Raw genomic sequence first — 24,050 nt, forward strand, 5'->3', positions numbered from 1 at the left:
CTATTCCCAATACAGTGAACTACTTTTAAGAAGTACACTATGTAGGGTAGTGAATAGGGTGCCATTTGGGACGCATACATGGACCAGGACCCAGGGGAGGCTGCTCACCTGTTTCACCCAGGGTTTAATGTTCTGACCCAGCCTCAACACTCTGGCCTCCCCCTCACTGGAGCCCAGGGCCTGGCCCACCTGGCGGTCTGAGAAGCCGTCCTGTTTAGCCTTCAGCAGCAGGGTCTGGGGTAATGTTGCACTGAGGAGAGAAACCAAGATCTGAGCTTAAAAGGTTAAATACATACACACACTGAATGTAGCACTTAGAAAACATCTAGTGTGTGTTGGGCCCCTCCCTCTGCACCAGGTCAGTGATTGGAGCCGTTTAACCCTCTAGTCTAAGCCGGGGGGGAGGGTTCTACTAAGCTAACATATGGAATTGTTTTAAGATGGTCATACCATGGATCATTAAGCTTTTTGATTTAGAATTTTAAGGCCCCTTAAGGTATCAAAATAATAAACTAATTATATATATATTTTGGCATTACTCCTATTAGCTCATTGAAATGCACTGAATAACAGATTCACTACATGAAAATAAAAACAAATCTAAAGGAAGTTTGTATTGTTTTTGTTGACATGTACAGTGCATTCGGGAAAGTATTCAGACCCCTTGACTTATTCCACATTTTGTTACGTTACAGTTTTATAAAATTGATTAAATCGTTTTTCCCCCCATAATCAATCTACACTCAAACCCCCATAATGACAAAGCAACAACAGGGTTTTTACATTTTTTGGCAAATGTATAAAAAAGAAATAAAACTGAAATATCACATTTACATAAGTATTCTGACCTTTTACTCAGTACTTTGTTGAAGCACCTTTTGGCAGCGATTACAGCCTTGAGTCTTCTTGGGTATGATGCTACAAGCTTGGGGAGTTTCTCCCGTTCTTCTCTGCAGATCCTCTCCAGCTCTGTCAGGTTGGATGAGGAACATCGCTGTACAGCTATTTTCAGGTCTCTCCAGACATGTTCGATGGTGTCAAGTCCACTCAAGGACATTCAGAGACTTGTCCCGAAGCGACTCCTGCATTGTCTTTGCTGGGTGCTTAGGATCATTGTCCTGTTGGAAGGTGAACCTTTACCCCAGTCTGAGGTCCTGAGCGCTCTGGAGCAAGTTCTCATCAAGGATCTCTCTGTAGTTTGCTCCGTTTATAATTCCCTCGACCCTGACTAGTCTCCCAGTCCCTGCCCCTGAAAAACATCCCCACAGCATGGGACGGTGCCAGGTTTCCTCCAGATGCGACTAGGGCTATTACGGTGACCGTATTACTGCCACACCGGCAGTCAAGAAGGCAGTCAAATTCCACAAGACCTTTTAGTCAAGGTAACTAGGCTTCTCCAAGCTCTGATGCTGCTGATGGTCATTAGTAGCCTACCAAACTTGCTAACTGCCTGGTACTCAGCACTCTATTGTCCCTCTAATCACTCTGACATCAATGCAAATGTGATTGAAAATCTAACCAAACACTTCACTAGAGCCCATGAGCTCATGTTGCTCAACATTTCTATAGGCTATGCAATTGAAAATTGGGGAAACAAGAGTGATGGCCTCTATTAAAAAGGAGGATCCCATCAGATTTCTATAGGCTAGGCTATTATATTTATTCCTCCACTTTCCTAATATTAAGCACATTGTTTATTTTTACAGCAGGAGTTTAGCATACCTGGCTGGCATGAAAATTTACCACAGGGAAAAGTGTCCTCCATTCGGTATTTAAGTGCATAGATTACATGTATTTTTTCCCGCTGCCCCTGTTTCGAGACAGGTGCACAATATTCTATGTAAAAATACATGTCACTTATATTATTTAGTATATGTAAAGACAAGATTAAATCAAGAATAGTCTGATGGATGACAATATTAGCCTGTCACTTGTGATGTATATATTATCACTTGTGAATGATGTCCAGACTAAGGCAAGAAGCAACGCATAACTTTTTTTTGCGACTTGTAGCCTAGCCCATAGGCCTATATGTTTTCATTAGGTTTGTATCACAACTAAAGTGGCCAAATAACTTCTTAAAATGTATCCACAATATGGGGGATAGTAGATTGACATAGCTTTTGTACTTAATGAACAGAAAAAGCACTAGCCTATCTTGTGTCTTGTGGTCTGAGAGTCCTTTAAGTGCCTTTTTGCAAACTCCAAGCGGGCTGTCATGTGCCTTTTACTCAGGGGCTTTCCGTCTGGCCACTAACATAAAGGCCTGATTGGTGGAGTGCTGCAGAGATGGTTGTCCTTCTGGAAGGTTATCCCATCTCCACAGAGAAACTCTGGAGCTCTGTCACAGTGACCAGCGCGTTCTTGGTCACCTCCCTGACCAAAGCCCTTCTCCCCCGATTGCTCCGTTTGGCCGGGCAGCCAGCTCTAGGAAGAGTCTTGGTGGTTCCAAAATTCTTCCATTTAAGAATGATGGAGGCCACTGTGTTCTTGGGGATCTTCATTGCTGCAGACATGTTTTGGTACCCTTCCCCAGATCTGTGCCTCAACACAATCCTGTCTAGGAGCTCTATGGACAATTCCTTCAACCTCATGGCTAAGTTTTTTTCTCTGACATGCACTGTCAACAGTGGGACCTTATATACTGTGTGTGCTTTTCAAAATCGTGTCCAATCACTTGAATCTACCATAGGTGGACTCCAATCAAGTTGTAGAAACAGCTTAAGGATGATCAATGGAAACAGGATAAACCTGAGCTCAATTTCAAGTCTCATAGCAAAGGGTCTGAATACTTATGTAAATAAGGTTTCTATTTTTTATTTGAAATATATTTGCAAACATTTCCAAAAACCTGTTTTCGCTTTGTCATTATGGGGTATTGTGTGTTGATTGACAAGTTCCATGAAATAAACATTTATTTAATCCATTTTAGAATAAGGCTGTAATGTAACAAAACGTGGAAAAAGGGAAGGGGTCTATATACTTTCCAAATGCACTGTATTTAACCCCTTATTTTTGGCACTAAACTATCTCCATATACACACCTCTATTCATTTTTAACTGGGCGTCCTAGAGCAAAACAACCGACATGTATGTGTTCGTGAGAGACTCACCTTTCTACAGAGGGGTCATATTAGTGTGTAGCCTAAACTGTTCGTACGCTACAGACAGAACTTGGCAGAAGAGGCTGTACTGACTTCAGACGAGTCCTGTGACGTTTGCGGGGGCCGTAAAGCAAAACAGAGAACACCATTGTGTTCCTGAGACAAACCGTTCGGATGATTTACACGTTTTGTTGAGAAGACCGATTTTCGGGAATGTCTATGGTCTGACAAACACCGCTCTAGCTCTGTCACCTTCCACTGCAGACGCGGAAGAGCGATATCGGCAGATGCGGTGGATTGAGACGCAGCCCATCAAAGAAACTGATATCTCTAGCTTAAACTGATGGATTTTGATGGGGATTTTGTTATTATGTTAATTTTATTTCCACAGCCAGGCCATGGGTTATATGACTAAGTTGATTGACATTCCTGATGCACACCCGTGTCTGCTCTGCATCTCCTCCCACACAGGGCCCAAAATCTCCTCTAGCCCTCCATCGCTCCTCTCCAGCATCCCTCCAACCTGGGCAGAGCCATGGCAGGGCCATGGCAGGAGGGTCGATACAAATTTGAATAGAAGAGAGGCGGGTGGATGGAATGAGAGACAGACTAGAGAAGACGATTGGTGGAGAGAGGTGCTAAGACACTTGAGGAGAGGAGGACTGAGAGACTGGAGGAGGAGAGGTGGACTGGCTGAGAGGGAGGAGTGTATTTCTACAGCAGGAGGGATAGAGTAGTGGGTGAGCTGCTAAGAGGCATCAAGAACACATCCCCATTGGACTAACAGTCTCAGTTTAACTGTGCCCTCATAGCATCACCTAGTGGTAGAAGTGTTAAATGCATCAAGTTTTTTTTCATAACAGTGAAATTCGTGTGTGTGTGTGTGTGTGTGTGTGTGTGTGTGTGTGTGTGTGCGTGCATGCATGCGTGTATGTGTGTGCGTATCTTTGCATGCATGAGTGTGTGCGTGCAACGATGCATATGTATGTTTGCGTGTGTGTGCTTGCGTGTGTGTGTGTGTGTGCATGCATGTGTGTGTGTGTGCCGCCATGCATGCGTGTGTGTGTTCCTACCTGTTAAACTGGCTCAGGTGCTGTTCCAGCTCTGTGATGCGTCGTAGCTTGTGTAGGAACCACTTGTCTATGGCAGTGAGATGGTGGATGTGGTCTACAGTGACACCACTGTGAAGGGCCTAGAGAGATGCCGGGAGAGGGTCAGTCAATACAATACGGTTTTACTCATCTCACTTTCTGCTTTACTCTCAACTCACACAAACACACGCACACACAGAGAATCAAATCATTCTAAACACATGATAATAACACAATTCAACCTGTTCTAACACCTGTGCATTTAAATGAGCTACCACCTGCTGGTAAGAACAACCAGTCAATCAATTATGATGAGACATTCAAGTCTCACGACTGAAAACCATGATGATAAAAACACAACCTATGCAGAACATAAGAAAACATTCAGTTGAGTTGTGCGATGGATTAATCAGGCATTGTCGAGTGGAGTCCTTCTCATACAGGGAATGATGCAGTGTAATTGTGAGCCGTGTCTGCTGCGGTGCCTTCGGAATATAAAGCAGGGCCCAATGAGCCGTGACGGGCCCAGCTCCAACACCCACACACATTCCAGCACTGCTCTGTCTGTTACCTGGGCATGTGTGGGACTCAGCACAAGGCAGAAGGACACACACAGCACTAAGTGGTGCCTTTCAGCCATGTGTGATTCACATGGACAGGCTGTTTAATAGAAGACATAACCAGCTCACAATGAAATTAGGCACTGAGAGAAAATAAAATGCTGAAATTACACACACACACACACACACACACACACACACACACACACACACACACACACACACACACACACACACACACACACACACACACACACACACACACACACAGACACAGACTCTGCTGCCAGGCTAACCTTGAGTGTTATTGGCGTCTCATAGCGTGATACGATTGGGCCCATTACTTCTTAATACATCGTACAAGCATCAATCACTTCATCCTGCACTCAATGATGGATTCCTCACTCCGTTCCTCTCCCACACATTTGCCACCATTTGACTTGGCTGTACAAGTTCCATTGTTATTTTAATATTGTTTTTATTATTTTTTTATTCTTCAAGCTCTGTCATGTTGGTTGTTGATCACTGCTAGACAGCAGTCTTGCCATAGATCTTCAAGCCAATTAAAGTCAAACTGTAACTAAGCCACTCAGGAACATTCACTGCCTTCTTGGTAAGCAACTCCAGTGTACATTTGGCCTTGTGTTTTAGGTTATTGTCTCCCAGTGTCTGTTGGAAAGCAGACAACCAGGTTTTCCTCTAGGAAGTGTTTGCCTGTGCTGAACTCTATTCCCTTCATTTTGAAAAACTCTGTGGTCCTCGCCGATAAAAGCATACCCATAACATGCTACAGCATACCCGTAACATGCTACAGCATACCCGTAACATGATACAGCATACCCGTAACATGATACAGCATACCCATAACATGATACAGACACCACCCTGCTTGAAAATATGAAGCGTGCTACTCTTGCCTTATTGCAAACAGGATGCCTTATTCTGTACAAGCTTCCTTCTTTCACTCTGTCATTTAGGTTAGTATTGCAGAATAACTACAATGTTGTTGATCCATTGATCCATCCTGAGTTACCTTACAGATAATTCTATGTGTGGGGTACAGAGATGAGGTAGTCATATAAAAATCATGTTAAACACTATTATTGCACACAGAGTCCATGCAACTTATTATGTGACTTGTTAAGCAAATATTTACTCCTGAACTTATTTAGGCTTGCCATAACAGAGGGGGTGAATACTTATTGACATTCCACCTTTTCAAAAATGTCTAAAAACACAATTCCACTTTGACATTATGGCGTATTGTGTTTAGGCCAGTGACACAAAATCTCAATGTAATCATCTTTTAATTCAGGCTGTAACACAACAAAATGTGGAAAAGGTCAAGGGGTGCAGCCACGGGTACAGCCACTTTCTGAAGGCCCTGTATGTGTTGTCTCTACCTTGGCCAGGGAGAAAACCCGTGTGCTGGAGGGTACAGCCAGCTCCTGTTGTAGGTCCTGCTGAGCAGACCAAGGCTTGTTGAGGGGCAGGCGGGGCATGAACCCGTCCACAGAGGGGTGGCACATCCTCAGAGCCTTCTGCATGCTCTCCTCAAACGTACGCCCAACCGCCATCACCTAAGAGGACAGGGGGGAGAGAGAGAGACGTTAAAACAAGAAGATAAAGAGACAGACAGGTTTCATTTAGAGTCATCTCCATCACTCCCTACATCTATTAATGGACTGAACAGAAGTAAGTCAAGATTAAGTAGGCTATCCCTGAATCCCAAATCAACCCCTAGCTCCTACCCCCCTAAGCACTACGTGTAGATATGAGAGGATGAAATAGGTGTGAAAGCAATATGGTAGTATCCCCCTTGAAGCGGAGCGCGTGTGTCCCGTACCTCTCCAACACTCTTCATGGAGCTGCCTATCTCTCGGGACATGCCCTGGAATCGGTCGAGGTCCCAGCGAGGGATCTTAGTGACGATGTAATCCAGGCTTGGTTCGAAACAGGCTGTGGTTTTCTCTGACACCGTGTTCTTGATCTCCGGCAGAGGGATGCCCAAAGCCAGCTTGGCTGCAACAAACGCCAGGGGGTACCTTGAGGGAGCATGGGGAGTGGGTTAGGAGAGAGTTGAGATACTGTACTTTAGACAGACCCTATGGGCCCTGGTCAAAAGTAGTGCACTATGTAAGGAATATTTTATGGATTACCCTTTTTTTCAGGGGGTGGGGGGGGTCAGCATTAATATTGCAGCTAGATTGTGGCTTCCATCAATGTAATTGTCTGCCTCATTTCCAATCCCCCATATATTTTTTTGTAACTAATATATATAATTTTATATATATATAATAATTTTAAATATATATATTTTGAAATATATTTTATTTGTTTATTTTCCCCTAACCCTATCACTCATACCCTAATTGGAGTAAACGATTTAGATATATTTTCCTTCTTTATTATAAACATCTATTTTTGACACATTAATTCTGAATGGTTACAGGGTTGAAACAGAAACAATAACATTTTAGGCATTAAAACTTCAAAACATCAAGTATTCTCACAGCTTGCTAAAGCATTTTCAACTGCCGTAGCACAGTGGTCTAAGCAGTGCACTTCAGATCCGGGCAACACGAGTTTGGTGGGCAACCATTTTTCTTTTAGTTTGTGAGAGCCGAGGAAGGAATACAGTGCATTCGGAATGTATTCAGACCCCTTGACTTTTTCCACATTGTTACGTTACAGCCTTATTGTTCCTCATCAATCTACACACAATACCCCATAATGACAAAGTGAAAACAGGTTAAGAAATGTTAGCAAATTTATAAAAAACTAAAAACAGAAATACCTTATTTACTTAAGTATTCAGACCCTTTGCTATGAGATTCGAAATTGAGCTTCAGTGCATCCTGTTTCCATTGATCATCCTTGAGATGTTTCTACAACTTGATCCACCTGTCGTAAATTCAATACATTGGACATGTGCATGTCAGAGAAAAAACCAAGCTATGAGGTCGACGGAATTGTCCGTAGAGCTCCGTGACAGGATTGTGTCGAGGCACAGATCTGGGAAAGGGTACCTATAAAAGTCTGCAGCATTGAAGGTCCCCAAGAACACAGTGGCTTCCAACATTCTTAAATGGAAGAAGTTTGGAACCACCAAGACTCTTCCTAGAGTTGGCCGCCTGGCCAAACTGAGCAACTGGAGAAGAAGTGCTTTGGTCAGGGAGGTGACCAAGAACCCGATGGTCACTCTGACAGAGCTCCAGAGTTTCTCTGTGGAGATGGGAGAACCTTCCAGAAGGACAACCATCTCTGCAGAACTCCACCAATCAGGCCTTTATGGTAGAGTGGCCAGACGGAAGCCACTCCTCAGTAAAAGGCACATGACAGGCCACCAAAAAGGCACCTGAAGGACTCTCAGATCATGAGAAACAAGATTCTCTGGTCTGATGAAACCGAGATTGAACTCTTTGGCCTGAATGCCAAGCATCACGTCTGGAGGAAACCTGGCACCACCCCTACAGTGAAGCATGGTGATGGTAGCATCATGCTGTGGGGATGTTTTTCAGCGGAAGAGACTGGGAGACTAGTCAGGATCGAGGGAAAGATGAGCAGAGCAAAGTACAGAGAGATCCTTGATGAAAATCTGCTCCAGAGCGCACAGACTGGGGCGAAGAGTCACCGTCCAACAAGACAATGACCCTAAACACACAGCCAAGAAAACGCAGGAATGGCTTCGGGACAAGTCTCTGAATGTCCTTGAGTGGCCCAGCCAGAGCCCGGACTTGAACCCGATCGAACATCTCTGGAGAAACCTGAAAATAGCTGTGCAGCGATGTTCCCCATCCAACCTGACAGAGCTTGAGAGGATCTGCAGAAGAATGGGAGAAACTACCATATATTTGTGCCAAGCTTGTAACATCATACCCAAGAATACTCAAGGCTGTAATCACTGCAAAAGGGGCTTTAAAAAAGTACTAAGTAAAATATATACACACACACACACACATTTACAAACATTTATAAAAAAAGGTTTTTGGCTTTCTCATTATGGGGTATTGTGTGTAGATTGATGAGCGGGAAAAAACTATTTAATACATTTTAGAATAAGGCTGTAACGAAACAAAATTTAGAAAAAGTAAATTCACTGTATATCGATGTTCTAAGGACCTTTTCTAGTGTCCGAAATCAAAGTGTATTTCTAGTGATCAGGCTGGCAGAATAAGCGTCTCACCCGGTGGCCTTGGATGCGAGGGCAGAGCTGCGTGAGAGGCGAGCGTTGACCTCTATGATGCAGTACTCTAGAGAGCCAGGGTGAAGGGCGTACTGGATGTTACACTCCCCCACGATGCCCAGGTGACGCACTACCTTGATGGCCGTCTCACGCAGCATGTGGTACTCCTCATTGGACAGAGTCTGGCTGGGGGCCACCACAATAGAGTCACCTGGGGGGAGAGAGAGTGGACAGACCAATGAGAGGATAGATTCTATGCATAGTCACTTTACAAATTACCTCAACTAACCTCTACCCCCGTTTGACTCGGTACCGGTGCCCCCTGTATATAGCCTTGTTATGGTTATGTCATTTTTTTTACTTTAGTTTATTTAGTAAATATTTTATTAACTCTATTTCTTGAACTGTATTGTTGTTTAAGGGCTTATAAGTAAGCATTTCACGGTAAGATCTACACCGGTTGTATTCGGCACATGTGACAAATACAATTTGATTTAACTTGATTTGATTTAGAATGGAAAGAATGTGTATGTGGGTGTCTGTCTGTCAAAATCAAATCAAATTGTATTTGTCACATGCTTTGTAAACAACAGGTCTAGGCTAACAGTGAAATGCTGACTTACGGACCCTTCCCAACAATGCAGAGAGAAAAATCTAAAAATAATAACACAAGGAATAAACACAATAAGTAAAGATAACTTGGCTATTTGAGGTAGATATGTACATACAGTTAAGGGTAAAGTGAATAGGCAACAGGATAGATAAACAGTAGCAGCAGCATATGTGATGAGTAAAAAGAGAGTGCAAAAAGGGTCAATGCAGATAGTCTGGGTAGCTATTAGGTTAACTATTTATCAGTCTTATGGGTCTGGGGTAGAAGATGTTCAGGGTCCTGGTGGTTCCAGACTTGGTGCATCGGTACCACTTGCCGTGCAGTAGCAGAGAGAACAGCCTATGACTTGGGTGGCCGGAGTCTGACAATTTTTAGGGTCTTCCTCTGACACCACCTGGTATAGAGGTCCTGGGTGTCAGGGAGCTCTGCCCCAGTGATGCCAAGCAGTTACCATACCAAGCGGTGATGCAGCCAGTCAAGATGCTCTCAATGTCGAATCTGTAGAACTTTTTGAGGATCTGAGGGCCCATGCCAAAACTTTTCAGCCTCCTGAGGGGGAAGAGGCGTTGTTGTGCCTTCACGACTGTGTTGGTGTGTAGATCATGTTATGATCTTAGTGATGTGGACACCGAGGAACTTGAAGCTCTCAACCCACTCCACTACAGCCCTGTCGATATGGATGGGGGCGAGCTCGGCCCTCTGTTTTCTGTAGTCCACGATCAACTCCTTTGTCTTGCTGACGTTGAGTGAGAGGTTTTGTCCTGGAACCACACTGCCAGATCACTGACCTCCTCCTTATAGGCTGTCTCGTCGTCTGTCTCGTCGTCTGTGTGTGGGTGTGCGTGCGTGCATGTAATACCTGTGTGAATGCCGAGGGGGTCAAAGTTCTCCATGTTGCAGACAGTGACACAGTTATTAGCGATGTCCCTGACTACTTCATACTCCACCTCTTTCCAACCCATCAGAGACTTCTCCACAAGGATCTGACAGCTCATCGCCAGGGCCTACAGTCACACACACACACACGTTTTCTAGTTCATAACTTTTTTAAACAATTTGCTACATTGTGACTGCCTGAACACAACCTAGCATTCATGATTGGGCTAACACTGAATTGATCTTTGACCTACTAAGTAGATTGAGTAGACTGTTTGCCATTCATATGCCCGGCCTAGCCTGCTTGTCAAAAAGATACATGCCTAAGAGGCCTGAATGGGTCTTGTGTCCTCAACAAGTCTTTTGACCTACCTTCCGAGCGGTCTCCTCCAGCTTGTCCTTGTTGGCACAGAGTCCTGAGCCCAGTCCGCCCAGGGAATAGGCAGAACGTAGCATGACAGGGTAGCCTATCTGATCCGCTGCCTTCAGGGCATCTGCCACCTATAGGACAAGCAACGTCCTTACATCACACTACACTATTCAACTCCGCTCTGCAACTTACTAGACCTGGGTTCAAATACTATTTGAAATAATTTAAAATACTTTAGCTGTGCTTGACTGAGCTTGACAGGCTTACCGGACCAATAGACAAGTCCTGGAACTCCAAATGCTACACATTTGACACTCTGGGAAGGCTAAATCAAAATATTTCAAATAGTTTTTGAGCCCGGGTCTGCACCTTACACCTATAAATGCCTACACCAGTGTTGAATCTCAAATGTATTTTCTCATGTTCTTTCCGCCGTCCTCTCCTCACCTCCCTTTCACAAAAAAGGGAAGCAAGGAGAGTGGATGCAAGGAAAGAGGGAAGAATTTTGAGATCAACCCCTGATGTGAGGTTGAGAGTGAAAAACTAAATCAGAACATTGTTGTTGATGTGGCTTTGTTTGTCCAGAAGCCTCACCGTCTCCACAGCGAAGCTGGGAGCGATCTTCTCATTGATCTCGTTGAGCTTGTCAGCAAACAGCTGTCTGTCCTCCGTAGCCATAATGGACTCTACAGGGGTCCCCAACACCTTCACCCCATACTTCTGCAGTACCCCACTCTGGAACAGCTCCACTCCTACACAGACACACAGGGAAACATGCACACACTTGAGCAAACATATGGGAGAATGGATGTGACTTCAGAGTGTATGTGTAATAGTCAGATAGAAGGCACATATATTCACACCTCCACACTCACCACAGTTGGGAGCGGTCTGTCCTCCAACGGGTAGCAATATACCGCCACACACACACCACCCCCCCACCAGAGTATGTTAGCGGAGTTGAGCGGTTGGAAATCCCGCTCATCACTCACAGAGCGGTGCACTGGCGCTCCACGCCCTTTTCAACCGCTCCACTAAAAAGCACACCTCGCTCACAGGGAAAAAATACTGCCACTCCAAATTCACTCCATTCATTCAAATCACTATTTAACCAACACCCATCTATTTTTGTGACTACTTGGACCTACCATTTGGTTTTGAAGTATTGAAACCAAACCCTCTGATTTCAATGAAAAGTATTTTAATAAACATGAAAAGGTGACCGTAAGAAGCGCTCATCATTTCACATAGGCTACATGTTGTATTAAAACAGCACATAAAACACTAAATAAGTCAGGAGATGGAAAGAAAATGAATTGTTTTGGCTACATTATTAGCCTATTATTTCAAGGCTATAGCCGACAAAGAATTACATTGTGAAGCATTTGCGAGTGAAACACACTAGGCTGGCAGGAACATTAAACGCTCAGCATTTAAACAACATTTCATTGTATTAAATAATTATAGTTTATAAATTGCGCATATAGGCTGTGACTTACTTAGAATTAAATAAGAATGAAATGAAACATGCCTCATTAGGCTTAATGAATTTGAATTCACTTGTAGAAACAGGAGTTTGGCCAGAGTCTATAGCTTCAGGCTCATGCGATGGTGCCTGGAGAGCAGGCCAGCAGTGGAGAATATCCTCTCAGTGCTTACAGAGTTGTTTCGATTTTTTTTTCTATAGGTAGACCTAAAGTGTTTTAGGCAGAAAAACCCTATCAAAACAGAAAGCTCCTTGAAAGAGGTAATATGTCAGGCTATCATTGATTTCTGCCCAATAGGCCTATCTGTCACGCTCTGACCTAGGAGAGCTGTGTTCTCTGTTTAGTTAGGTCAGGGTGTGATAGGTGGGTGGGCATTCTATGTTTTGTGTTCTATGTTTTGGCCGGGTATGGTTTCCAATCAGAGGCAGCTGTCATTCGTTGTCTCTGATTGGAAGCCATACGTAGGCAGCCTGTTTTTCCCTGTGTTTTCGTGGGATCTTGTTTTTGTGCAGCTGTGTTTGAGCAGCCCCAGAACGTCACGTTTGTTTTAGTTTCACCTGTTTATTGTTTTGTTCGGGTTCACTAATAAAATATGTGGAACTACCGGCATGCTGCGCCTTGGCTGATTTATGACAGGGAATTCTAAGATAGCACACGTGACAGAAGATCCCACCAAAAGAAAGCCAAGCAGCGTGCGCTCACCAGGAAGACGAGCGGGACCACACAGTGTGGATCAGAGGACTGGACCTGGGAAGAGATCCTGGATGGGGCAGGACCTTGGACAAGGCCGGGAGAGTATCGCCGCCCGCCGGAGGAGATAGAGGCAGCGAAGGCGGAACGGCCATACTGGGAAGAACGGCTAAGAAAGCAACAGGCACATTTTTTGGGGGGGGCACACGGGTAGATTGGCTAAGGCGGGTTTAAGACCTGAGCCAACTCCCCGTGCTTACCATGGGGAGCGAGTGACTGTACAAGCACCGTGTTATGCGGTGGAGCGCACAGTGTCGCCCATGCGCACTCACAGCCCGGTGCGCTCTGTGCAAGCTCCTCACCGCTGTCGTGCTAAGGTTGGCACTCAGCCAGCTTGGAGTATGCCCGCTCAGCATTCCTGTCCTCCAGTGCGCCTCCATAGCCCAGTACGTCCTGTGCCTGCCCCGCGCACTCTCCCTCCAGCGCGCCTCCATAGCCCAGTACGTCCTGTGCCTGCTCCTCGCACTCTTCCTCCAGTACGCCTCCATAGTCAAGTACGGCCGGTGCCTCCTTTGAGCACTCGGTCCTCAGTACGTCTCCCCAGTCCGGTGAGACCTGTTCCAGCTCCACGAATAAAGCCTCCAGTGATAATCAATGGTCCGAAGCCTGTAGAGATGATCCATGGCACGAAGCCTCTAGTGATGTCCATCGCACGAAGCCTCTAGTGATGATCCATGGCCCGGAGCCTGTAGGGATAATCCATGGCCCGGAGCCTGTAGGGATAATCCATGGCACGAAGCCTCCAGAGGTAATCCATGGCCCGGAGCCTGTAGAGATAATCCATGGCAAGAAGCCTGTAGGGATTATCCATGGTCCGGAGCCTGTAGGGATAATCCATGGCACAAAGCCTGTAGGGATAATCCATGGCACAAAGCCTGTAGGGATAATCCATGGCCCGGCACCTGTAGTGATGATCCAGGGCACGGAACCTGTATTGATGATCCAAGGCATGGAGCCTCCAGCGACGCTCCGCAGCCCGGAGCCTCCAGCGACGCTCCGCAGCCCAGAGCCTCCAGCGACGCTCCGCAGCCCAGAGCCTCCAGCGACGCTCCGCAGCCCAGAGCCTCCAGCGACGCTCCGCAGCCCAGAGCCTCCAGCGACGCTCCGCAGCCCAGAGCCTCCAGCGACGCTCCGCAGCCCAGAGCCTCCAGCGACGCTCCGCAGCCCAGAGCCTCCAGCGACGCTCCGCAGCCCAGAGCCTCCAGCGACGCTCCGCAGCCCAGAGCCTCCAGCGACGCTCCGCAGCCCAGAGCCTCCAACGGCGGTCCGCAGCCCAGAGCCTCCAACGGCGGTCCGCAGCCCAGAGCCTCCAACGGCGGTCCGCAGCCCAGAGTCTTCAACGGCGGTCCGCAGCCCAGAGTCTTCAGCGGCGGCCTTCAGCCCAGAGTCTCAGTGGCGGTTGGCGTTCCAAAGCCTCTGGCGATGATCCACGGTCTGGTTCCTCCGGACACACAGAAGCGGGGGGATCAGTGGGCGAGGGGGTGCTACGCCCAGAACCAGAGCCGCCGCCAATTATAGATGCCAACCCGGACCCTCCCCAATAGGTTCAGGTTTGCGGCCGGGAGTCCGCACCTTTGGGGGGGGTACTGTCACGCTCTGACCTAAGAGAGCTGTTTTCTCTGTTTAGTTACGTGACACTATCGTATAGATAATAGAAACAAAATGAACGAAACTTAAGAGATCCGATTGTTTGTTTATAAATAATTTTGCTACAATGACACACTTAGCTAGCTACCCACCTCACTCCTTTCTGTTAGAATGGTGTAAAATAGTCATATGTTTGAGAAATTGAAGTTATAGCATTTATGAGGTATTTGTATTTTGCGCCACACGATTCCACTGGCTGTTGACTAGGTGGGACGTTTGCCAGGGAGGTTAACATGTGCACCTAATACACCATCATGCTTTCACGATAGGTGTCTTTTCAGATTCCCAATGATTCTTTAGTTGTGGACACTACATCACCACTCACTCTTTCTCTTGGTCCTCATCTTATTAACTCACCTTGATTTTGCACCTGTGTGTTTTATCAGTTTCTTTATGAAAATATTTAGTGAACTCCATGACAGTATCTAAAGCAAGGGGCTATAGCAGCACACAAGTAGACTACAAATGCAAGCAGTGCCGGGCATGCCCTGAGCTGGTGAAGTGAAATGAGTGCTACTGGAGCGGAACTGGAGTGAAAATGGAGCGGGCGAGAAGGCCAACACTCCAGCTTTTGGGATACTCGCGCCGCGCTCCAGTCCAGGTCCGCTCACACACACACACACACACACACACACACACACACACACACACACACACACACACACACACACACACACACACACCACCTAACTCACCACAGTTTAGAGCGGTCTGTCCTCCCATAGACAGCAGGATGCCGTCAGGTCGTTCGGTCTTAATGACCTCTGTGACGAACTGAGGCGTGACAGGCAGGAAGTAGACAGAGTCAGCCTGTTTAGTCCCCACCTCGTTGGTCTGCACCGATGCTATGTTCGGATTCATCAGCACCGTCCTCACGTTCTCCTCCTGGAACACACACACGCAAGGAGGGAAGACACACACACACACACACACACACACACACACACACACACACACACACACACACACAGGACATAGAAATGTTGATGTTCGATTTGACTGAAGACATTTGTGGAGATTGTCATACACACATAGCCTGGTCTCAGTTTGTGTTCTCTGCTATCATGACAATGACTATAGGAGTTGGCTGTACTGCACAAACAAACCAGGCTAAAAAACAAGGCAAATACAGTGTATTCAGAAAGTATTCAGATCCCTTGACTTTTTCCATATTTTGTTAAGTTACAGCCTTATTCTAAAATGGATTAAATAAATGTTTTTCCTCATCAATCTACACAATACCCCATAATGACAAAGCGTAAACAGGTTTTTGGACATTTTCGCAAATCTATCAAAAAATTAAAAACAAATACCTTATTTACATAAGTATTCAGACCCTTTGCTATGAGACTCTAAATAAGTTTTGAACCACCACGACTCTTCCTAGAGCTGGCCGCCCAGCCAGACTGAGCAATCGGGGGAGAAGGGCCTTGGTAAGGGAGGTGGCCAAGAACCCGATGGTCACTATGACAAAGCTCCAGAGTTCCTCTGCGAAGATGAGAGAACCTTCCAGAAGGACAACCATCTCTGCAGCACTTCACCAATCAGGCCTTTATTGTAGAGTGGCCATACGGAAGCCACTCGTCAGTAAAAGGCACATGACAGCCCACTTGGAGTTTGCCAAAAGGCACCTAAAGGACTCTCAGACCATGAGAAACAAGATTCTCTGGTCTGATGAAACCAAGATGAACTGTTTGGCCTGAATGCCAAGCGTCACATCTGGAGGAAACCTGGCACCATCCCTATGGTGAAGCATGGTAGAGCCAGCGTCATACTGTGGGGATGTTGTTCAGTGGCAGGGACAGGGAGACTAGTCAGGATCGAGGGAAAGATGAACGTAGCACAGTACAGAGATCCTTGATGAAAACCTGCTCCAGAGCACTCAAGACCTCAGACTGGGGCGAAGGTTCACCTTCCAACAGGACAATGACCCAAAGCACACAGCCTAGACAATGCAGAAGTGGCTTCAGGGACAAGTTTCTGAATGTCCTTGAGCGGCCCAGCCAGAACCCGGACTTGTACCCGATTGAACATCTCTGGAGAGACCTGAAAATAGCTGTGCAGCGACGCTCCCCAACCAACCTGACAGAGCTTGAGAGGATCGCAGAAGAATGGGAGAAAGTCCCCAAATACAGGTGTGCCATGCTTGTAGCGTCATACCCAAGAATACTCGAAGCTGTAATCACTGCCAAAGGTGCTTCAACAAAGTACTGACTAAAGGGTCTGAAAACTTATGTATGTGATATTTCCTTTTTAAATGTTTAATACATTTGCAAAAATGTCTAAAAACCTGTTTTAGCTTTTTCATTATGGGGTGTAGATTGATAAAGAAAAACAACTATTTAATCAATTTTAGAATAAGACTGTAACGTAACAAAATTTGGAAAAAGTCAAGGGGTCTGAATACTTTCCGAATGCACTGTACATGTGAGCCTCTGCTTCTTTGTTTGTTGTAAGTAACTATTTTATTTTTTTGTAACTTTTGGACAAGCTTGATCGGATCTGGTTCAGCCTCTCCTGACGGGCTCTCCTAGATCTGGTTCAGCCTCTCTTGACTGGTTCTCCTAGATCTGGTTCAGCCTCTCCTGACGGGCTCTCCTAGATCTGGTTCAACCTCTCCTGACGGGCTCTCCTAGATCTGGTTCAACCTCTCCTGACGGGCTCTCCTAGATCTGGTTCAGCCTCTCCTGACTGGCTCTCCTAGATCTGGTTCAGCCTCTCTTGACTGGTTCTCCTAGATCTGGTTCAGCCTCTCCTGACGGGCTCTCCTAGATCTGGTTCAGCCTCTCCTGACTGGTTCTCCTAGATCTGGTTCAGCCTCTCTTGACGGGCTCTCCTAGATCTGGTTCAGCCTCTCCTGACGGGCTCTCCTAGATCTGGTTCAGCCTCTCTTGACGGGCTCTCCTAGATCTGGTTCAGCCTCTCCTGACGGGCTCGCCTAGATCTGGTTCAGCCTCTCCTGACTGGTTCTCCTAGATCTGGTTCAGCCTCTCTTGACGGGCTCTCCTAGATCTGGTTCATCCTCTCCTGACTGGCTCTCCTAGATCTGGTTCAGCCTCTCTTGACGGGCTCTCCTAGATCTGGTTCAGCCTCTCTTGACGGGCTCTCCTAGATCTGGTTCAGCCTCTCCTGACTGGCTCTCCTAGATCTGGTTCAACCTCTCCTGACGGGCTCTCCTAGATCTGGTTCAACCTCTCCTGACTGGTTCTCCTAGATCTGGTTCAGCCTCTCTTGACGGGCTCTCCTAGATCTGGTTCAGCCTCTCCTGACTGGTTCTCCTAGATCTGGTTCAGCCTCTCTTGACGGGCTCTCCTAGATCTGGTTCAGCCTCTCCTGACGGGCTCTCCTAGATCTGGTTCAGCCTCTCCTGACTGGTTCTCCTAGATCTGGTTCAGCCTCTCCTGACTGGTTCTCCTAGATCTGGTTCAGCCTCTCTTGACGGGCTCTCCTAGATCTGGTTCAGCCTCTCCTGACTGGCTCTCCTAGATCTGGTTCAACCTCTCCTGACGGGCTCTCCTAGATCTGGTTCAGCCTCTCCTGACTGGCTCTCCTAGATCTGGTTCAGCCTCTCTTGACGGGCTCTCCTAGATCTGGTTCAGCCTCTCCTGACTGGCTCTCCTAGGCCCTCTCACCTTCATGGCTTTGACGGCCTGTGATCCAGAGTAGTCAAACTCCCCAGCCTGACCAATGGACAGACCTCCAGACCCCAGCACCAGCACCTTGGAAACCTGCATTAAGAAAAACACAAGGACACATTAATAATACAGTATTAGCAGCGCTTGACTTGGGCAGGAGCTCACCGGAGCTGAGTACGGGCACCTCAAATTTTCTACTGCTTGAGTTCCTGCACATCTTATAAAATATTAGCTCAACAGTATTGTGGAGCTCCTGCACCTAAATATAAACAGTACCCGCACCTAAAATGATTAACGGCACCTATTTCAGTCAAAGTCAAGCACTGAGTATTAGTACATACATGTTAGTATGTTTATATACTGTACATCACAGGAGGTTGGTGGCACCTTAATTGGGGAGGATGCGTTTATGGTAATGGCTGGAGCGGAATGTATCAAATACATGGTTTCCATTTGCTCCGTTCCAGCCATTATTATGAGCCGTCCCTCACCTATGACCCTGGCGTTTCAAGCGCCATTCTCTTACCAACTGAGCCACAAAGTAGAATCGCAGATGAAAAATGCATACAGATTTTTGGCCCTCTATCTTGATGAAGTAGAATGATTTTTGACTGTGTTGTACCTTTCATTAGTTAGTATCTTACCGGAGTCCTAGGTGGGATAGCAGGCTTCTTGGGCATGACTGACACAATGTTGGCCTCCTTCCCATTCTTTATCAGGGATATGAATGCATCAAATAGGAACTGCAAAAAAGACAGTGAAAATTAACTATGAATCACAGAAAATATAGTTTTGTCTGACTTCTACTGTGGACTGTGCATCCTGCGCAGGAAAAAGTATTTCCTGTGTACTTAAATAGCCAAGGCACAACAGGGGTTTTAATGGATGCAGGGGTGTTTTGCAGTGATCAATAGTTTAATTGTATCCGTTTGTAGAGCAACTTTACCTCAGTGTCTGTAGGTCCTCCTTTAGCTTCTGGGTGGAACTGAGCCGTGAAGACTGGCTTGGTGTCGTGCATGATGCCCTGGGACACAACAACAAGATACACAGTTTTGAACGACTAAGTTTGTTGTAAAAAAAAAAACATAGCTATAAACTTAGGTAGAAGTTCACTTAATCTTTGTTTAACCAGTAAAGTTCATCCATTCGGTAACAATGTTTGTTTTCTAGAGAGTACGGAGCTAAGACAAATAAATACAACTGAACCTAATCATTCAAAACAATCATGCTGTATCTATCACAAAACCCAAGAGAGTGTGTTTCGTGTCGTCGGTGGCCTATGCTCCCTGAAGAGTGATGGGCCATCTAAGTAAGTAATTAAGAACACAAAACAGACTTCGTTGGTTCCGTCGTTGGCGTTAACAAACAGCGGGCTCCATCCAGGTGGTAGAGAGGTGCTGTCAATGCCGTAACCATGGTTCTGGGCTGTGATGAAGGCCTGGCCCGTCATCACGTTGAGTACAGGCTGGTTCTGACCTCTGGAGAACAATAAACATCATTAAAAAGTATATGCAGTTACATCTTCGTAGCCACAGACTTAGATGAAATCTACTCCTACACTAAAAATAATGCTAAATAGAGTATCTCCATTGAAAGTACTTTTTAGTCCAGAATTAGTCTTAATCTAGGTCCAGGAAACCAGCCTATAGAGTTCTAATATCTCTTCAATTCCCCTAAGGTAGAGGGTTAACTTCAACAGAGCAAGACCCTAATGATGAAAGAATCAGCTGGCAAGAAGGACGCTAACACGTGTCCTGCAATTAGGGCTGCAGTCTTCATGGAATTGATCAGAGGGCCTTCAAAAAGGGGGGGGGGTCGCAGGCCACCAGTTGCCCATCCCTGGGTTATAGGGACAATAGAGCCCTGAGTATCAGGCCATTAGCGACATGATGGTCATTGGGTACAACCAACACATGTCCGTTGAGTCAGAGGAGAACACTGACTCAACGGTCACATGGAATTTTACTGCGGTCATAACTAATGACAGTCTGTAATACGGTCACCAAAACAGCCCTACCTGCAATGCATGTGTAGTTTACCTGTTACCCATGGGCAGTTTGTAGGACTGGGCCCCTGCAGCCAGTGCTGTGATCTGGTTGCCCATACAGATACCAAAGACAGGCTGTGGCCGGTCACTCTCCAGGACCTAGAGATGAACAACACAGCCAGGGAGGTGGTAGGATGAAGGGGAATAGACCAGAGGGAGAGCAATGATGAGAATAATGTAGTCATATGAAACCACCTTCCAACTAGTTTACAACAATTAGTTTAAAAGAAATCAAAATGCGGCAAGCACTCTCTAATAAAGTATGACTTAGATGTATTTTGAGCAATCACATCTTTTATCATGGTAACACTTCACACCTAAATGGTTTTATAAGTCCTTTGTAAACTGTTCTCTTCATCTAATTCTCTTCCCTCTGTAGTGCAATGGGCAGCAGGTAATGTTACCTTGCGGACGTTCTGTATGAGGTCTCCTGCCAGAGAGGGATCCCCAGGGCCGTTGGAGATGAACAGGCCATCGTACTCCAGACTCATCAGGTCCTGGTTCCAGGGCACCAGATGGACCTCAGCACCACGCTACATCATACAGACAGAGAGACAGAGAGAGACACTTATTATCATCAATTCTATTCATACTGCTATTTTAACAAAGAAAATTTGAGCAAAACGCTACCGAAGTTCTACCAACACATTGACTGTAGTACTCGCTCTGGAAAAACATTGGACAGCTGCTACTCAACTTTTGGAAATGCCTAAAAGGCCCTCCCCTGCTCTCCCTTCTGATCTGATCACGACTCCATTTTGCTTCTCCCTTCCTATAGGCATAAACTCAAACAGTAAGTACCCGTGCTAAGGTCTATTCAACGCTGGTCTGACCAATCGGAATACATGCTTCAAGACTGTTTTGATCACACAGACTGGGATGTGTTCTGGGTAGCCTCTGAGAATAACATTGACGAATACACGGATACGGTGACTGAGTTCATCAGGAAGTGTATAGTGTCATGATGTTGCCCTGTTGGGTGAGGTTTATGACCCCCCCCCATAAATACCTTTCCCCCTTTTCTCTCCACTCTACAGAACAGACTCTTGGAAAGCCCTTTGTTAACATAGAGAGAGTATAGTAACATCAAAAGGTTGGGGAATGGAACAATATTTCCCTTTCTCAACCAGTTGAAAGTGTCCGTTGGTACTTAAAGAAAATTATCTCAGATCATTTAGTGTCTGGGACATTATATCTGATGATAGGACGACATAAATTGTTTCTTGGAAAGTCTACATATTTTAGTTATCAGATTCACATGTAATTGTTGTGCAATTTAAATGTTTAAATATGAAACTATTTGTGAAAAGTTCAAATGTAATTTTAGCCTCCTAAATAAGTAAACCGTAGGCCCACTCAGTGGCCCTGCCCAAGTGAACAGACATTGGTTGAGAACTATGAAACATACCCTTCTCTTCTCCAGTACAAAAGCCCGTTGACAGAAGTCAAACTCAGTTCCCGATGATGTAAGGACTGGTGTTCATATGTTTAAAAGGGCGAATTTCAACTACAACCTAACGAAACTAACATTTAGTTCACAACGACGTGAGGACTGGTGTCCATGCGTTTAAAAGGGCAAATTTCAATGTGGGGGTGACGATCACCCCGCTGGAATGGTGAATTTCAACTTTGACCAGCCAGAATATAGCACGAGCTGATTATGGCAACTTGGTATGAACTTTGAACGATTATTCACTAAAGAAGTGATACATCCTAGACAGCGAGTTAGCAGCTGCAGCTGTAAACGTACGTGGCCTAGGAAAGGACAGACAATCTCCGAAGAATGACAGGGTATTTTAACGTATCCGCTCTACAACACTACCATCAGAAAGATTATTCAAAGGACAATGGTGATCTTCCATCTTCGACCCATCTATCGAAGCGCAGCTCAGAATAAATATATAAATCTTGCATTTTCCTCTTCCGAATGGGCGGTTATTAGAATGCATAAGATTCTGTATTTACTGTAGCATAGCTTCTCAAGGTCCGATAGAGATTCAATCCGTTTGTCCCTCAGTCTACCCGCTCCTTTATTCAAACTCAACCCCTTCGTTTGTGTAACCAGCCGTCATATCGGGTTAGCCCACTAGGGGCTTTTCATGACATGATTAGTAATCGATGCGTGATCTATCCTGTGTATATATATACATATGTAATTCTGTGTGATTAGTTAGGTATTTAGTAAATAAATAATAAGCCAATTTGTGTATTGCTGATTCAACTTATTTGCTAAGGTTCAAGCAGAAAACCAAGTACTTACGACAATCAGAATGAGACCGATCGAGGTGACGATTAATAATTGACTGCTATTGATATAAAAGATCTTCAGATCTTTAAGAGAGTGGATTTGGGAGATAACCGCTCTATATAAATGAATTCTTCCGTAGTGCCCCAGGTTATTAATGGTTTAATTATTGCATGCTTTAATTAAATCACGTAATCAATTAAATGTTAGGTAATTGATTTGATGAAATAGCATGTCATATAATTTAATCAGTCAAAGACACGACAATAGGATACGTTGTACCCACGGTCTCTATTAAAACCTACCCAAACCAGAAACTATGGATAGATGGCAGCATTCCCGCAAAACTGAAAGCGTCCCACCCTAGTCAACAGCCAGTGGAATCCCGTGGCGCGATATTCAAATACCTTAGAAATGCTATTACTTCAATTTCTCAAACATATGACTATTTTACACCATTTTAAAGAAAAGACTCTCGTTAATCTAACCACACTGCCCGATTTCAAAAAGGCTTTACAACGAAAGCAAAACATTAGATTATGTCAGCAGAGTACCCAGCCAGAAATAATCACACACCCATTTTTCAAGCTAGCATATGTCACAAAAACCAAAACCACAGCTAAATGCAGCACTAACCTTTGATGATCTTCATCAGATGACACTCCTAGGACATTATGTTATACAATACATGCATGTTTTGTTCAATCAAGTTCATATTTATATCAAAAACCAGCTTTTTACATTAGCATGTGACTAGCATGTGACTAGCATTCCCACCGAACACTTCCGGTGAATTTACTAAATTACTCACGATAAACGTTCACAAAAAACATAACAATTATTTTAAGAATTATAGATACAGAACTCCTTTATGCAATCGCGGTGTCCGATTTTAAAATAGCTTTTCGGTGAAAGCACATTTTGCAATATTCTGAGTAGATAGCCCGGCCATCACAGGCTAGCTATTTTGACACCCACCAAGTTTGGTACTCACCAAACTCAGATTTACTATAAGAAAAATTGGATTACCTTTGCTGTTCTTCGTCAGAATGCACTCCCAGGACTTCTACTTAAACAACAAATGTTGGTTTGGTTCCAAATAATCCATAGTTATATCCAAATAGCGGCGTTTTGTTCGTGCGTTCAAGACATTATCCGAAGGGTGACGCGCCCGGCGCGTTTCGTGACAAAAAAATTCTAAATATTCCATTACCGTACTTCGAAGCATGTCAAACGCTGTTTAAAATCAATTTTTATGCGATTTTTCTCGTAAAAAAGCGATAATATTCCGACCGGGAGTCGTTGTTTTCGTTCAAAGACAGAGAAAGTAAAATGGACTCTTCACGTGCACGCGCGCACCCATCTCATTGTTCTCAGATCGACCACTTACCAAATGCGCTACTGTTTTTCAGCCAGAGACTGGAGAGTCATCATTCAAC

The 24,050-nt window shown here is 45.3% G+C and overlaps 1 protein-coding gene across 1 annotated transcript in view; it reads right to left on the bottom strand.

Annotated features, from left to right (window-relative positions):
- The window catches only part of cps1 (carbamoyl-phosphate synthase 1, mitochondrial), a 101,271-nt gene that overhangs the window by 53,653 nt on the left and 23,568 nt on the right, over nucleotides 1–24,050 (bottom strand). The window contains exons 8-22 of the mRNA XM_014173741.2: nucleotides 20,771–20,899; nucleotides 20,359–20,465; nucleotides 19,656–19,797; nucleotides 19,266–19,343; nucleotides 18,964–19,062; nucleotides 18,317–18,412; nucleotides 15,380–15,569; nucleotides 11,395–11,552; nucleotides 10,803–10,931; nucleotides 10,414–10,558; nucleotides 8,942–9,152; nucleotides 6,602–6,800; nucleotides 6,159–6,335; nucleotides 4,178–4,296; nucleotides 109–250 (exon numbers count right to left, since the gene is read on the bottom strand). Of these exons, the coding sequence (XP_014029216.2) occupies nucleotides 109–250; nucleotides 4,178–4,296; nucleotides 6,159–6,335; nucleotides 6,602–6,800; nucleotides 8,942–9,152; nucleotides 10,414–10,558; nucleotides 10,803–10,931; nucleotides 11,395–11,552; nucleotides 15,380–15,569; nucleotides 18,317–18,412; nucleotides 18,964–19,062; nucleotides 19,266–19,343; nucleotides 19,656–19,797; nucleotides 20,359–20,465; nucleotides 20,771–20,899 (2,121 nt within the window). The remainder of the gene's footprint in view (nucleotides 1–108; nucleotides 251–4,177; nucleotides 4,297–6,158; nucleotides 6,336–6,601; nucleotides 6,801–8,941; nucleotides 9,153–10,413; nucleotides 10,559–10,802; nucleotides 10,932–11,394; nucleotides 11,553–15,379; nucleotides 15,570–18,316; nucleotides 18,413–18,963; nucleotides 19,063–19,265; nucleotides 19,344–19,655; nucleotides 19,798–20,358; nucleotides 20,466–20,770; nucleotides 20,900–24,050) is intronic.

This window comes from Salmo salar, chromosome ssa25, assembly GCF_905237065.1.
Source record: "Salmo salar chromosome ssa25, Ssal_v3.1, whole genome shotgun sequence".
Lineage (NCBI taxonomy): Eukaryota > Metazoa > Chordata > Actinopteri > Salmoniformes > Salmonidae > Salmo > Salmo salar.